This window comes from Lygodium microphyllum, chromosome 14 (genome assembly GCF_053477565.2).
Source record: "Lygodium microphyllum isolate KBCC chromosome 14, Lygodium_microphyllum_v1.1.10, whole genome shotgun sequence".
Lineage (NCBI taxonomy): Eukaryota > Viridiplantae > Streptophyta > Polypodiopsida > Schizaeales > Lygodiaceae > Lygodium > Lygodium microphyllum.
Genome location: NC_141148.1, coordinates 31,390,065 through 31,403,916, shown reverse-complemented (window position 1 = coordinate 31,403,916; position 13,852 = coordinate 31,390,065). Strand labels below are relative to the sequence as shown.

At 41.2% G+C, this 13,852-nt stretch overlaps 1 protein-coding gene across 3 annotated transcripts in view; it reads left to right on the top strand.

The window, feature by feature from the left end:
• LOC148025458 (calcium-dependent lipid-binding family protein) overlaps positions 1-13,852 on the top strand; it is a 222,825-nt gene that overhangs the window by 183,170 nt on the left and 25,803 nt on the right. For all 3 annotated transcript variants that reach the window (XM_087692591.1, XM_087692590.1, XM_087692592.1), the window contains exons 36-53: positions 2,286-2,894; positions 3,266-3,487; positions 4,050-4,153; positions 4,243-4,538; positions 4,701-4,785; positions 4,873-5,178; positions 6,526-6,906; positions 6,991-7,309; positions 7,799-7,957; positions 8,219-8,382; positions 8,618-8,801; positions 8,888-9,154; positions 9,230-9,442; positions 9,939-9,993; positions 10,100-10,266; positions 10,488-11,021; positions 11,100-11,960; positions 12,071-12,147. In XM_087692591.1, the coding sequence (XP_087548717.1) occupies positions 2,286-2,894; positions 3,266-3,487; positions 4,050-4,153; positions 4,243-4,538; positions 4,701-4,785; positions 4,873-5,178; positions 6,526-6,906; positions 6,991-7,309; positions 7,799-7,957; positions 8,219-8,382; positions 8,618-8,801; positions 8,888-9,154; positions 9,230-9,442; positions 9,939-9,993; positions 10,100-10,266; positions 10,488-11,021; positions 11,100-11,960; positions 12,071-12,147 (5,003 nt within the window). The remainder of the gene's footprint in view (positions 1-2,285; positions 2,895-3,265; positions 3,488-4,049; positions 4,154-4,242; positions 4,539-4,700; positions 4,786-4,872; positions 5,179-6,525; positions 6,907-6,990; positions 7,310-7,798; positions 7,958-8,218; positions 8,383-8,617; positions 8,802-8,887; positions 9,155-9,229; positions 9,443-9,938; positions 9,994-10,099; positions 10,267-10,487; positions 11,022-11,099; positions 11,961-12,070; positions 12,148-13,852) is intronic.

The following is a 13,852-nucleotide window of genomic DNA, read 5'->3' as shown; positions in this document are numbered from 1 at the left end:
TGGGAGGGGCAAAATGGCAGTGGCGCAAGCAGGGCTGGGGCCTGGGGCCTAGGGATAGTGGCAAGGAGAGTTGGGGAGAAATGAAATAAAATGATATATTAACGTCTACAAAAGGCCAAAATGACCTATGAGACCATGAGTTACAATCATGTGTATGATGGTACAACTGTCTGGGCAAAATATGTATGTAGCACAAAGCAAAAAAATAAAGAAAACTAACTATAGCTATGTGTAAAACATAGAGCTCTATCTAGTAACAATGAGCTCCAAATGGTACAATCTCATGTGGATATGGAGGACCTAGCTCTAGCCGAGCAATAATCCCCTGTATCCGCCTATGAAGGTGTCATCGGTGTCTGTGCCAAGGCCTAGGATGTCTGGATCGGCTGAGTGGCTCGATCAATCAGTACTCCTTGTCTGTGTGTGGACAGTGGTGGTGAGAGAGGCTCTCGTGTGGACTATGGTTGTAACTGTATTGAAGTCTTCTAAGTCCCCTTTGCAAAGAAGTCTGTGAGCTGCCTTTGTGAAGAGCCTTGATGTCCTGGGGCAGCTGTACTCCTGAGGCGCGTCTCACGAAGTCGTCGTATCTCAAGAAGAAAGAGGCCAAGGTATCGTTGATTGGTAAAATCCATGACTCTGGATAGTGGTCCAAATCTGTCTCTAAAGAGATAGTGGAAATGACCATGGACCTCATAATACGCTAGGCAGCGGCAAATATAATGCTCCTCTGTCTCTGGCTCTAATTGGCACACACAGAGAGAGAGAGAGAGAGAGAGAGAGAGAGAGATGCGGACAAGGCAAGGTGTGGTGGGGGGCTAAGGGGTGGCGGGACATGGCAGGGGGTGGGTGAGGGGCTGAGGGATGGAGGGGCAGGGCAGAGAGATGGCTGAGGGAGGGAGGGGAGAGGGAGAGAGTTATTACTTGGGCCATCCACTTTATGGTGTGGAAAATGACTCGCTGCACACTGGTAATTCTTAGCATAGTTGCATTCATACTACGTACGGACTAGTTCATTCTGTACGGTTCATACCATACCGTACAGTATGTATCCGTACCATTCGTACCAAAAAACATGCTATTTTTGGCTACTGAAGACTAGACCATACAATATCTTCCAACTCCTAACCCTTATGTTTACTATCATAATTCCAAGTCTCTCACACACACACTCTCTCTCTCTCTCTCTCTCTCTCTCTCTCTCTCTCTCCCAACTTCCAAGATGAGTATGCGATTCCAAGAGCATCCCTCCCCCCCCCCCTCTCTCTCTCTCTCTCTCTCTCTCTCTCTCTCTCTCACACACAAAAGAATGAAGAGCCTATTTGTCCATCCATCCTAAACTCTACTTTGTTCTTTAATATATTACATATACACTCCCATTTGTCTTCTAGTAGCGCATTGTGCATGTTGTACATGAGGTTTTTTCTTGTTATCCTCATGTATTCATCCTATTAACTCAAGTGACATTGCTATTTTAGCTCTAAACATGTGTTCTATTATCTATAATCCAAAATAATCATGTTTTTGTTTTTTTTTTGTACTAATATCGTACCGTACCTTATAAAATCATAAGGTACCAATTAGTACCGTATTTTATCGTATCGTACCGTATCGTACCTTTCGTACTTGGCAACCCTGATTCTTAGGTTTCATGGGGCCATATTTGTATTCCCACAAGAATGGGTGGTGGAGCCATTTGAATGTGGGAGCTCACATGGTGGCTCTCCATTGGTCATTGTTTCAAGCCATGTGCTCTAGTCATCAGCCTTGGGTCTCCACTGCTCGCTTTTTCGTTAGGGATAGGGGTTGTGCATGGAAATACTAAAATATATGGTTCACGGTGGCATATGCTCAATGTTGATCAGCTGATAAGTATACAATCTTCAGGTTTGTTAACTCATTTGGTCTGTTCATCACAAGTTGTGCTTCAGAAACCGCATTGGCATCTAGCAGATGATAGATTGCATGCTATACAAGCTGAATCACTCATGGTTTCTAAGATAGTTCCATGGGAAGGGAAGCAAGATGCTCAAGCCAGGTTTAATCGGACAGTATGACTTGGATTTATTTCTGTTGCTGATGCATTTCAGGCATGACATGTATTGATGTCCTTTTGCATAGTTCAATGGATTTTTTGTGTTCCTGGGGACAAGTTTTCTTGGTTAGTTATGATCTGAAGGCCAATATTGTGTATGAGATGACAGAAAGAGATATATGTAGCAGAGTAGAATTTGTGATAGGTCAATCTGTTGTTTAATTGTTGAGAATTCTCTCTTTGGTGTATGCAGTTACAGGGATTGTGGTTAAACTACAGGACTACTTCAACTCAAGAGATGGATATTTTCTTGACATTGCCAAGGTTATCGGTTTTAGATTTGCGCTCAAATACAAAACCTGAAATGCGCCTCATGGTAGGATCTATAGCAGACATGGAGGACTTGACTAGAAGTTTTCAGGAACATGATGATGGTAATCATCAAACAACTCCTCAACCACCATTGCTGGTGATGGATGTAAGAACAAAACCGGAATCGCAGGCTTTTGTGTTCAGAATTCAGCATCTAAAACTTCTGGTAGTTATCGACTTTCTGTTTGCTGTTGGGGAATTCTTTGTGCCTTCTCTAGCAGCAATGACTGGCAAGGATGAAAACATGGAGATTCACAGTGACCCCATAGTCATTCAACAGGACATAAGATTGACCAGCCCAGTTTACACCCAGGAAGAAGCTATGATCACGTTATCATCAGGCAAAAAGCTGATTGCTGATGCCCCATATATTGATGAGTTCATTTATGATGGTTGTGGTAAGGTGTTGAATTTGGATATTGTGGACATTCAGCCTGTGATCTGTATCGGCCCCAGCAAAAAGCTTCGCTTCAGGAACATAAAGATCAAGGTAGAATCTTTTTTGACAGTCAGATGAGATAAGAAAGACTTTCTGTGTTGATATTTTACAAAGTTTCACTTGCCTCAATGCTCTCAGTGATTAACTGTACAGAATCTAGAGGCAAATAAAACCTTTGGCTTGTGTTTGTAATATATGTAACTCTTTCTCCATGCTATGGCAAGAGTAGTAGTTGTGGAATTCAAGGATCCACAGCTAAGGATTTCAAGAGTGCACTTATAGCAACTATATATACCAAAGAGCTTGATACATGTTTGTAGGAATATTTTTTGACATTTCAAATGTTTTGATAACTATTACATCGAGCTGAAATGATGGATGTACAGTATCAATGCAACCTCATCATCTTGCGTTTGCTGCAGAATGGCTTTATGTTGAAGGACTGTATACAACTACAATGTGGTAGTAGCTACTCAGTTTCTGCTGAGGATGGGGTACTGTTACATGGATTGAATGCAGATTCCGACAGTGAATCAAGTGACAGAGCTACATTGGATCTGTACAGTACAAGTAGTATAGCTGAGGATGGCACTTTAGCCAAAACAACTTCTCATTCAGCAATAAACTTCATCTTGGATGTGCAGGTTAGTACCCTTTTTTTTTTTGCTCTCTTCTGCTGGTGGGTGCACATTTCCTATTTTGTTCAGAGAAAAAGAAAAGGTGATATTAGACATGTTAAGTGTAGACGTGTTGGGGGGTAAATGACTTCCAGTTCGAGATTAATTTAAGGATTGTTGACAAGGATTCTTCACAAGGAGTAGACACCTGATGTAGCCTGTAGGGTTTACACCTTCCAACATACAATCAACACGGATTTTGGTGGGCTAACAAGTCAGAGTTTTCCCTGTGGGTTTACTTGTATTTGGGCTTACTAGCACCATGGTCATCAAGCAAGTTGCTTGGCCTAGATTAACATCAAGGCAGTCAATGTGCTGGCTGAGTTGTGGTGTAGATCCCTCATAGGACAGTGGAGACTTAAGCCCTTGCTTCATGGCGCGGAAAGTATGTTCAATTCTCTAGGGCTAGAGCTCACGTCCAAGATTATTCTCCTCCTACATTTATCTATTATTTCCTGATTTGGTTGCTTTCTGTTTTTGGAAGAAGTGAAAATGAAAATCCTAAAGTGGACTGATGGTTTGATGACAGGCAATTGCCCCTGAACTCACGTTTTACGATGGTGATAAACTTCTCTATGCAAGTTTTCACAGACATGAAAAACTCCTTAGAGCCAAGATGGATTTTAATCTCATGTTGGTTGATCTGTTACCTTCCTTTCTTATTATCTAGTAGGTGTTTGTTAATAAAGTTTCACTGTCATCATGCGAGCCCCTTTTTTCAGGTATGCTTGCAAGGAAACAGACACATGGGTTCGAGCTAATGTCAAAAGATTTTCAATTGATGGTGGTTCGGGTGTTACTGTAGTTGAGCCAATGTTTATTTCTATGGAGTATGCTTGTGTCCAGGGGAAGACAAATTTAAGTGCTTTCACATCAGACGTGTCTGTACAACTATCTTTTAGTGTCATGCGCCTTTTGCTTAGACTTCATAATGAGCTGGTGTCCAAATTCCAGTTTGGAGGTGCTCATGTCCTATCACGCTGCTCTCATTTCGACAGAATTTGGGTAGACAATAAAGGTAGCATGCCATGTGCTTAATAAAATATGTTAAGCATCAAATAATATTCTGCAAGTTGTCAGAAAGTAATTTTGCTACAGAACTTGAGCAACTTGGATGAGGATGAAAAACATGTGTGTTGTTATTGGTGCTTTCAGTAGTCCTTATTTAAATAATATGCAGGGAACAATTCGAGGCAGAAAATTGCATTCTGGCGACCAAGAGCTCCACCAGGCTATGCAATTCTGGGCCATTGCATGACGACAGGGTAATCTCTCATTGACATAGTTTGTGTCCAGCTGATCTCTAAAAGTCTTTAGTAGTTCAAGATTTCACATAAAAACTGAATTTGCAGGGAAGCACCTCCATCTCAAGCTGTCATGGTCATCAGTAATACTTACCGTCGTGTAAAAAAGCCTACAGGATATGAACTTGTTTGGATATTTCAAGATCCACATCAAAATGAGAATAGTACTACCGCTGAGGAAAGTGAATGTTCTCTCTGGAAGCCACTTCCTCCAGCTGGCTATGCTGCTGTTGGGTTTGTTGCAAAGACAGGGCGTGCGTCACCTGCCCTTGGTTCTGTTCATTGTGTGCGAATGGACCTGGTTACCACTGCATCAGTAAATGATTGTGTCTACTACCTTCCACCTCATTCAGGGTGCGATATAATCACTTCTTTCTTAAGTGACCATTCAGCATGTTAAGAATGTATTTTGGTTGCTATCATGGAAGAAATATTTGATACTATCTATAGTAGCATCACCTCATTCAGGGTGCAATATAATCACTTCTTTCTTAAGTGACCATTCAGCATGTTAAGAATGTATTTGGGTTGCTATCATGGAAGAAATATTTGATAGTATCTATAGTAGCATCAAGGTGATAAAGCTGCAGTGGATGAATAGTTCTATATCAAAAATTGACACCTATTCTAGGGTATAGTTTGAAGTTCACTGGTCTTGAAATCTTACTGTGTTTATATAACTGGTTTGTGCAGCAAGAACTTTAAAGATTGTTTCAAACTCTGGTTTAACCAGATTCCAAAATAGTATTACGTGCAGTTTGACTGTTAAAAGGCATAAAATGAAAGAGAGTGGGAGAACTCAATTTGAAAGAATTAGTAGGAATAGAAGCCTAAAAGAAGTAGGCATACAAGAATGAACAGGGCAAACAAGAGAGGCATTGAAGTACTCTTCGTGGGAGATGGGAGAGAATATAGGGCAGTTCGGAGACTATAAGGAAGAGGCAAGATGTTTTTTTCAGGACATGGGATTCTGGCACCTTTTTCCTCTTCCAGACCTACCTGGTCTGGCATTGTAGACCTCCTGACTGGCTATTCACTCAAGCTTTGTAATAGACTTGCCCTTGTTATATAATTTTTGATATGGAAGTCCGTTACAGGGCTGCTTTGTACTTGGGTTTTTGTCTTGGGACATTTTGTTCCAAGGTGTGTTTATAGAATTTTTACTTTTATCTGGGAAAAAGAAAACAGGAACAATATTAAAGGGTGGAAAAAAGACAAAGAAAAAGTATTAGGGAAAGCAGGAGAGTACAAAATCAACAGACAAAGTGAACCTTTTCTGGGCTTTCTGATTGTTTCTTCCCCCCCAACCCATACACAACCGCCCGCGCCCCCCCCCCCCCCCCGCCCCCGCCCCCGCCCCCCCGCCCCCGCCCCCCCCCCCGCCACCCCCCCCGCCCCCGCGCCTGGGCTGGCGCACAAACCAAAAAAAAAAAAAGAGAAAAAGAACTCCCTCTTTGTTTCACCCTTAAAGTAGCCAAAGAAAAGAAACCCTCTCTCTTTCCTGCATCTCTATGTTCCTTCTACCTGTATCATCTTATGCTATACAGTTCATGTAGCAGAAATCCTTGCCCCATCTTGCTATCAGCTACAAAGAGGCTCTTCTGAGCATAAGTCTTAAGGTTATCATATTTCTGTTTGTTTTGATGATACAGATTGAACTCAAATGATAGGATCTAATATTTACTTTTTGAGGCTGATCAGGACTGGGTTCAGTATATGGCGCATTGAGAATTTATGTGGCTCATTCTTTGCACATCGATCAACAGAATCTCCAAAGAGTTCCGAGCTTTATGAGTTACGTGATAACATAACAGGCGGAAGCAGTAGCGAGAACCGCTCAGATATGCTGAATTCTGTCAATCAATCAAAAGGAACTGTTGTGAGAAGAACGGAGTGGAGGCAAAGCATGTCAGGCTTGGAGACTATTGCCATAACACCCAGAGCAGGGCGGTACATTGCTACAACTCCCCAGTTTGAACGTATGTGGTGGGACAAAGGAAATGATCCTCGCCGTGCCATTGCAATTTGGAGACCAGTTCCACCACCTGGTTTTGCAATTGTTGGTGATTGCTTGATGGAAGGGTATGTCTTCAACTTGAGAACAGTTAATGTAACCTCTGCTTTCACAGGCATCTTGTAATGTCTTCAAAGTGATGATCCTTGCAGATTGGAGCCACCAAATCTAGGTGTTCTTTTACGGGATGATGGCTCTGACAGGCTGGCAAGCCCTGTCAGGTTTGTACAATGTATGCATTCACCAGGAAAAGGCCTTGAAGATCTTTTTGTTTGGTATCCTTTGCCACCTGCAGGGTATGTCTCTTTAGGTTGTGTAGTGTCAAAAGCTGAAGAGACAAGATCTCTGAATTTATTTCGCTGTGTGCGAGCGGATCTTGTAAATGAGATGAATATTTCCAGAAAGCCTGTTTGGAGTTTTTCTGGTTCAAAGGGTGGCTACAGTTGCAGTTTATGGAAAGTAGAAAACCAGGTGATGTTTTTACTCTTTCCAATTGCTAGCACAAAAGTTGTTGATTATCAGGTGACTTGTAATGAAAGACCATTTCCTTTGTTTTTGAGTTCAAATAACTTGCTGTTTTTTAGGGCTTGGCATTCTGAAAAGCTTTCTCCTGTTTCTTAAGGTTTGCCTTTTCAAAAGTTCTCTGCACAATATACTCTTGTCATGTTTGTCAATCTCAAGTTTTTAGGAATCCAACCCTTTCCTTGAAGTTTGATTTTGCAAGCATCATGGAGGACTTAGCTAACGGTATCAGTTGTCATTTTTAGGAAAATGAAGAAACTGTCCAACTGATTTACTTTGTACTTCAAAAACAATGAAGCTAGCATCAGTACTTGATCATTGAAGAAGAAATTAAACTTTGTTTCTTTCCAGTTCATGTATCAAGAATAGTATTTATGTGATCCTGACTGGCAAACATCAGGTCTGTTGAGATGCTAACTTTATGGCATACTATTGCAGGCTCATACTTTTTTAGCCCGACCAGACTTGAAGAGACCACCAAGCCGGTTGGGCTATGGTTTAGTAGAAACGGTCCAGAATAGGCTGGAAGATAATTTGAGTGCAGAAATCAAGCTACCAAGATTATCAGTCAGCATATTTGATGACTTGAGGGGTTTGGTAAGTTCCATTGTTCACTCATCCAAAAAGTTTGGTGAATTCTGACACTGCTTCTGTTCAAAGGTTTGTTAAATAAGTTCTGGATTGTTAATTGTATGTTGTGAAAACATGGAAAGATTCATTGGCCTATATGATTTGTCTCTTTGTATGGATTTTCATTTGATTGTTGACAGCTGAAGTGCATCTGGTCATCTTTTTTTAAAAAAATTAATTGAGATATCAGTTTCCTCATCTAAATGCATGCATTCCTCTGCTACTTAGATGACACCTTTGGTAGATGTTACAATAACAACCATGAATCTTGCGGCAAATGGACGGAGAGAAGCTCTAAATGCTGTCTGCATTGCATCGATGGCTGCATCAACCTTTAATTCCCATCTTGAAGCTTGGGAGCCACTGATAGAACCCTTTGAGGGCATCTTCAAGTAAGTACTTTCCCTTTGTGCTTTATTCTGTGATTTATTTCTGGGGGAATCTGTTTTACATTAAAAGATACTGTCACAAACTTGATATCGTGCCTATGGGATTTGTTTGAGTTGTCAATACATTTAGTTGGTTTTAGAGGCTCACTTGTTATTCAAACTCTTGCCAACCTAGGCTAAGATGTAATTCTACATGGATTTTGATTTTGTGCAATAAGACATTCAATTTCATCTTTAGGTATGAATCACATGATTCACAATCTGGTAATTCTTTCAAAGTTGGGAAGCGCATTCGCATTACCACAGCCAATATATTTAATATGAACGTCACTTCTGCAAATGTGGATGCACTTGTGGATGCTTATCTATCATGGCGGAAGCAATCTGAGCTTGAGCAGAATGCCTTTATCAGTAGGGAACTGGTAATTATGTTTTCTCATCTCTTACTAGATGGTAATAACTTAAGTTTAGAGTGTCGACTCAAAAAATTTGGTGTCTCAATATACAGGAGGCTGATGCCATCGGTTTGCCATCCCATTCTCCCATCAGCTTTGCACTTGAAGAAAATGATATGGAAAGACTTGTATTTGAAAATAACTTGGGCTGTGAAGTATATATCCGACTGTTTGAGGATGAATATAAGATCTGTAAGCCATTCAAATCTGGCAGCAGTGCACAAGTCAGTATACCTCCTCCATACTTTGGAGACAAAATCACTACATCAAGGTTAAGAATACCAACCCAGCATGTTGCTATAAACATCTCAGAGGCCAGGGTATGTTAGCCTATCCAATTTGCTGAATGAGCATTGACAAGAGATCATAAGCTTATTTGTCTTCTCTAACTACAGGATTTACCCATGAATGATGATGGCAATGGGCATGAGTATTTTTACAGCTTACGTATTGCTTCTGGAAACATGCAAGTCACAGATGGGCAAAAAGTCCCTGTCCAGAGTGCAAGGTCTCGTTGTGCAAGGCCCTCAACACTTGAAAATGTGAAGGGTGCAAAAACTGCATTGGTGAAATGGAATGAGGTTTTTATCTTCGACCTACCACTTCAGGTACTGCATTGCAATAAGTTTCAATGTGCAGTAGGTTACTTAGTCTAGCATGTGAAAATGATTATGGTGATGCATTTTGATAGGTCAACTTCATAAGCAAAGTGAGTGACACATGACAAAGAGTTACATAACTAAATATTTAGTGTGTTTGTGGTTTATAGAACCTGTCAATTCAGATAGTAGGTGTGTAAGACGTCACTGTTCTCTGATATGCAGTTGTTGGAAGTTCCACACAAATCCAACATTAAGGGGTTTAGATTCTGTATATGATTTCAAAGAGTTTATTTTCCATTTTGTATATGGGAAAACATTTCTTAAAGGGATGTTTTGTATACGATTTCAAAGAGTTTATTTTCATTTTGTATATGGGAAAACATTTCTTAAAGGGATGTTTTGACACTGATACCATTGTGTCGTACAAAACAGCTGATGTTTGTCGTTTAGTTCATGGTTTTATTTATTCTGTACAAAGAACTCTTCTTGTGGTATAATGCAGGGCTCTGCAAGCATGGATGTTAGAGTTAGTAATCAAGCAGCAAAAGCTGGAAAGGGTAATAAAATTCTGCTTTTCAGTTTCGTTTTTGCTTCATGCAGCTGAAGGTGTAACACAGCAAATTAGTTGGAACCTTGATCATATAGTTTCTTGTCATGTACTAGGCGAATTGATTGGGATGCTCTCACTTCCACTGAAAGCTGGGAGTGAACAAAGTGGTGTTGCTTCTTCCTACTGGAACCTCCTTCAGCAGTCTACCAGTCAAATGCATCAAAATAGCTGGCCTCTGGTGCAAAACAAAGTTTACAGCCTAGAGCCTCCAAGAAGACAGGTTGGTCAGCCCATAAGAATGGGTGCAAACTTCTTGTGGATAACAGTTTGTGGTAGACAGAGAGTGCGATATTTGTGAATCATGATCACACAATGATAAGCCTCACCATAGCACCTTCTGTAAATGAAGTCTAAATTGTACCATTATCAAATGTCAGTGTTAGATCTTTCTCACAAGAATAGCAAAATGAAAGTGACTTATTTACATGTGGTTTTTGTCAGGCACAAAGTCATCCAGATGAGGGGAGAAAATTCAACTTTGGATCTTTAGTTATTAGCATCTTCATTTTCACAGAAAAGGGAAAACGATATGCTGAAAATGAGAGAGAAAATTCTGACAGTGGGTCAAATGACGCAGGTGTCTTCCTAGGATTAAGCCCAGATGGGCCATGGTGCTGCATTCGCTCCACTTTGTCTGTAGGAACCATTCCTATTCAGATAATGGATCGTCAGATGGCTCTTGATGTGACAATGAATGAGGGACAAAAGTGTGCTACCCTTCGTAGCCTTGTGATGGTTTCAAACAGTACAGATATCTCATTAGAAGTGTGTGTTTGTCCAATGTCCCTCTTGAGCAGCAGTGATGAGTACATGCTCCATACAGCAGATGAACCAGTAACTGGAATAGAAGAAATTTTTGAGAATCAAAGATATCAGCCACTGGCTGGATGGGGCAGCAAATGGCCAGGCCATCTACTTCCAAATGATCCTGGTCGTTGGAGCAGCCGTGACTACAGAGCAACTTCACAATCTCTGGTAAATCTAAATTTTTGGGTTTTTAATTAGAGCAGCATCTGTTCTTAGTAGTCTCTAAACCAAGTTTTATTGGTTCAGGAGGATCTCCAAACACCTCTACCTCCTGGATGGATCTGGTCCTCTGACTGGGTTGTTGATAAGGCAGGCTATGTTGATGATGATGGTTGGGCATATGGACCTGATTTTCAAAGTTTGAGGTGGCCGCCAAATTCACTGAAGTCGTGCAAAAAGTCACCTTTTGACTTCATAAGGCGGCGTCGTTGGTTTCGGATGCGCCATCGTATTCCAGAGTATAATCAGGACCATTCTAGGAAAGTTATCTCTAGTCTCCAGCCTGGGTGCAATCTTTTCATCCCTGCAGTTTACACTTCACCACAAACTGATTATTGCCTTCAAGTACGCCCTCTATCAGACTCAGATTCAACAAGGTTATTATGGGGCCGGGTAATCAGGTCCTCAAATCAGTCTAACAAGGGACTTTCAAAGAATGATGTTGAATCTTCAAGTAAATCTAACAGGGGACTTTCGAAGAATGATAGTGGGGCTTCAACTAAAAATTTTTCAAGTGTTAGCAAGGAGTTGTTCATGTTAAACCAACTACAGAGGACAGAAGAATTGATTATGTGCCCTCCTTCACAGCCTTCTCCCTCAAAAACTAGTTGGTGGCTCAGTCTGGAGGCCGATGCTAATATTTTGTATACTGAGATGAATTCCCCTGTCTATGATTGGCGCATTTCAGTCAGTGCACCTTTCAAGCTAGAAAATCTTCTGCCTTGTACAGCAGAATATACCATCTGGGAAAGGCCAAGAGAAAAAAATCCAGTTCAAAGAGACAGGGGGGTAGTCTCTGCTGGTGGGACTGTGCACTTGTTTTCTGTGGATCTCAGAAGGCAGATTTACTTGACATGGCTTATACAGGGTGGATGGAAGCTGGAAAAGGTGATTTCAATTTTCACATGGCTCTTTTAAAGTTATTGACCTCTGTTTGTCACAAGTAAAACTGATCTTTGTAAGACCTTTTACACCTGTGTACTGCCTGGCAACTGTAGGAGGCAGTGCTCATATCTGACCCCTCAGTGGAGGAGCTACCTTCAACATTTTCCTTGGTGAATCTGCACAATGGGAGGTATGCTTTCTTTTTCCTTTAGTAGTTTCATGAGTATATGGATCCTTGCAGGTAAAATGCAGATGATTAGTGTTCCTTTCATGAAAGAAAGGTCCTTACTTTAAAAGGCCCCAAGAACTACAATGTGAAACTTTGGGCCTGCTATGCATGGCCTTGTGTATTAAAAGGAGGAGATTAGTATGTGCAAAGCAAAGAAATTGGAACAAAACAAAGAAAATCAGATGTAACTGGTGTGCTTTTGTTCCACCTTACATGGGCTGTTTACACTTCTATCTTTCTTCATTTCTCATGCTGCAGCACAGGCGCTTTTGACCCACAGAGCATCTATTACCTTTTGCCTGGTTTCTTTTTTCTTGCCTCATCACAATCAATGTCATAGAGTTTCATGTTTGTGCTATCAAGTCCGAGTGGGCCAACCAATCAGAAAGATTGGGCATACACCTTGGTTAAAGACCCTCTATCTCCTTTGCTACAGGCTAAAGCATCATGCCCTCCAGAAACTCTGAGTTTGACTATGGCATAGGCTTTCTCAGAAAGCAGAACCAGACAATGAGATTCTGTCTCCTGGCTCTGGCGAAGGCTTTAATCTCTCAAAAAGTGAAGACACTGTCCAGATGTTCTTCTTAGACATCCTATTTGAGTCAGGTGGATGATATTCAGCCTCGTCAATGAAAGCCTAAGACTAATTGCCCTTCTAGGATTTTGTAAATAAGTTGTAACAAGGTGATAATCTGCATTGGATAAACTCCAACTACTGCTCTTGGGAATGAAATCGATCGAGTCCTTGGAGAGGCTCTCTGGCATGACAGCAACCATGATAATCTCAAAATTTCTCATTAATCCCTTCAAATAATCTTCCATTAAACTTCAAAAAATCTGATTCGCATGCTAAAGTGATTACTATTCAGCATCAGGGCATGGCCCATACCTTGGATATAAAGTTGAAAGGGGAATTTGCCCTGTTGTATCGGCTACTGCCATTTCTAAAGTAATGAAAAGATCACGTCTCAAGAGTCAAAATACTTGGTCTTCACCAAGGATAAGGTTGATAATAAAAATATTGGGAGCATGTCTAATTTAGAGATGGATTGCATTTCATTCCTAAAAATGTATATTGATTGCTTTTCTCAGTAACTTTCGGGGCAACCACTGCCCAAAAGGCCAAAATATCATGGTATAGATCTTATCCCTAGAAGTAGCCTACAAGGTAAGCGCAGCCCAGCAAGAGATAGTGAGTCAAGTGAATAAGCTTCTAGTCATACCTTTTGGACTTACAAATGCCCTTGCCACATTTAGTTGGATGATGGATCGCATCTTCAAACCACTTGTGCTCATTGAGTTGTCTATGTACAAGTTGGTTATAAATGACAAGAAAAACAAGTATTTCTTGCATGAGATCCACTTTTTGGGTCACATTTTGGGTCACCACTGCCCAGCTGCCATCTGCCAGCGTCGCCACCTGCATCCTAAGCGCCACATGGCCTGGCCCCCCAACTACCACCTATAGCGCTGCCTCATCTGCAATGCCTAGCGCACTACCGCCTGCTCCCTTTGCTTGGCCACCAGTCGTAGGCCCACCAGGGCTGCTCTTGCTTCTCCTACACCCGCAAGTCCGTCGCCTCCCTCGGCTCACAAACAAGGTAACAGTGACTATTTTTTTTAATTCAAAATTTTGAATTTCAGCAAGGGACCGGCCCTCTTCTTG